Source organism: Priapulus caudatus, unplaced genomic scaffold (genome assembly GCF_000485595.1).
Source record: "Priapulus caudatus unplaced genomic scaffold, Priapulus_caudatus-5.0.1 Scaffold3801, whole genome shotgun sequence".
NCBI classification, from domain to species: Eukaryota; Metazoa; Priapulida; class Priapulimorpha; order Priapulimorphida; family Priapulidae; genus Priapulus; species Priapulus caudatus.
This window is the reverse complement of record NW_014580862.1, coordinates 16,573-18,089: the sequence shown is the minus strand read 5'-3', so window position 1 is coordinate 18,089 and position 1,517 is coordinate 16,573. Positions and strand designations below refer to the sequence as shown.

At 44.2% G+C, this 1,517-nt stretch overlaps 1 protein-coding gene across 2 annotated transcripts in view; it reads left to right on the top strand.

The window, feature by feature from the left end:
- The window catches only part of LOC106819603 (beta-glucuronidase-like), a 9,474-nt gene that overhangs the window by 4,309 nt on the left and 3,648 nt on the right, over positions 1-1,517 (top strand). For both annotated transcript variants that reach the window (XM_014824213.1, XM_014824214.1), the window contains 3 exons: positions 132-328; positions 658-804; positions 1,271-1,443. In XM_014824213.1, coding sequence (XP_014679699.1) covers positions 132-328; positions 658-804; positions 1,271-1,443 — 517 coding nt within the window. The remainder of the gene's footprint in view (positions 1-131; positions 329-657; positions 805-1,270; positions 1,444-1,517) is intronic.

Sequence of the window (1,517 nt, the reverse complement as noted above, 5' to 3'; positions counted from 1 at the left end):
CTCTCTCTCTCTCTCTCTCTTTCTGTCTCTCTCACTCTTTCCCTCTCCTCCCGTCTCTCTCCCTCTCTATCTTCCCCCTTTCTCTGTCACCTCTCTCTCACTCACTCTTCCTTGATTGCTGCATGATGTAGGTGTGGTGCGATACAACCTGACACTGGGTGGTAGAGATCTCAACCCCAGTGCAACCTGCAAAGTTGTCATCAGAGACAAAGAGGGCACAGCCATCGCCAAGTCCGCTGGAGTTCAGGGAGAGGTCAAGGTCGCAGACGCCATTTTATGGTGGCCATTCACAATGCACCCGCAGCCAGGTTACATGTACACATTCGAGGTGACCTATAATAATAATAATAATAATAACAATTGTCATAACAATAACAGCAACAACAATAATAATATTCATTTGTACGTCCATCTAGTATTTCACTAACCAACAAACAAACAAAAAATAAATAAATGAAAAGTTGATTGATGCATTAAAGTATTGTCCAAAAACTAATAATTGACTAGGATCAAAAGTTATTTTGTGTGATGTTATCTATAGCAAAAGTAATTTTTTTGTCTTTTTGTAATAACACGAATGACAAATCATAATAAATTAAGATATTTGTCATACGAATTTCGCCGTGTATAGAGTCATTGCACTGCCATCGTTTGCAGGCGCGCTGTGCTGCGGGACAGGAGGGCGTGGAGGATGTATACAGACTCCCGTTCGGAATCCGCACCGTCAACGTCACCAAGTCAGAGTTCCTCATCAACGGGCGACCGTTCTACTTCATGGGATTCGGGAAACACGAGGACGCCAACGTGGGTGACAGCAGATTGTTGGCTTTTGGTCTCAGCTGAATTCTTAGAACTAGGTTGGCACAAGAAAGCCCAACCGAGAAAGCCTAACCATAAAGCCAGATAGTAATGCTGTAATAAGACATTTTTAGAACTAGGTCGACACTAGAAAGCCCACCCATAAGGTAACATAGTAATTTAGTAACAAGGAATTCTTAAAAATAAGTTTACGTGGGAGATCCCACCTGTAAAAGTAAACATTGTAATTTGGTAATAAGGAATTTTTAGAACTAGATTGACACCAGGAAGCCCACCTGTAAAGCAACTTTGTAATTTGAGAATAAGGAATTCTTAGAACTGAGTTTACACGAGAGATCCCACCTATAAAGCAACATCGAAATGCTGTAATGAGGAATTCTTAGAACTAAGTTAACACGCGAGGTCGTCTTCGAGAGATTTGTCTATGTAATCGGTCTTGCTACTGTCACAGATTCGTGGCAAGGGGCTCGACTACGCCCTCATCGCGAAGGACTTCAACCTGATCAGGTGGCTGGGAGCGAACAGTTTCCGTACGTCGCACTACCCGTACGCCGAGGAGATCATGGACCAGGCCGACCGGCAGGGCGTCGTCGTCATCGACGAGGTGCCGGCTGTAGGGCTTCAGTAAGCAATGTAGGGCTTCAGTAAGCACTGTGGGCTTCAGTAAGCAATGTAGGGCTTCAGTAAGCACTGTGGGC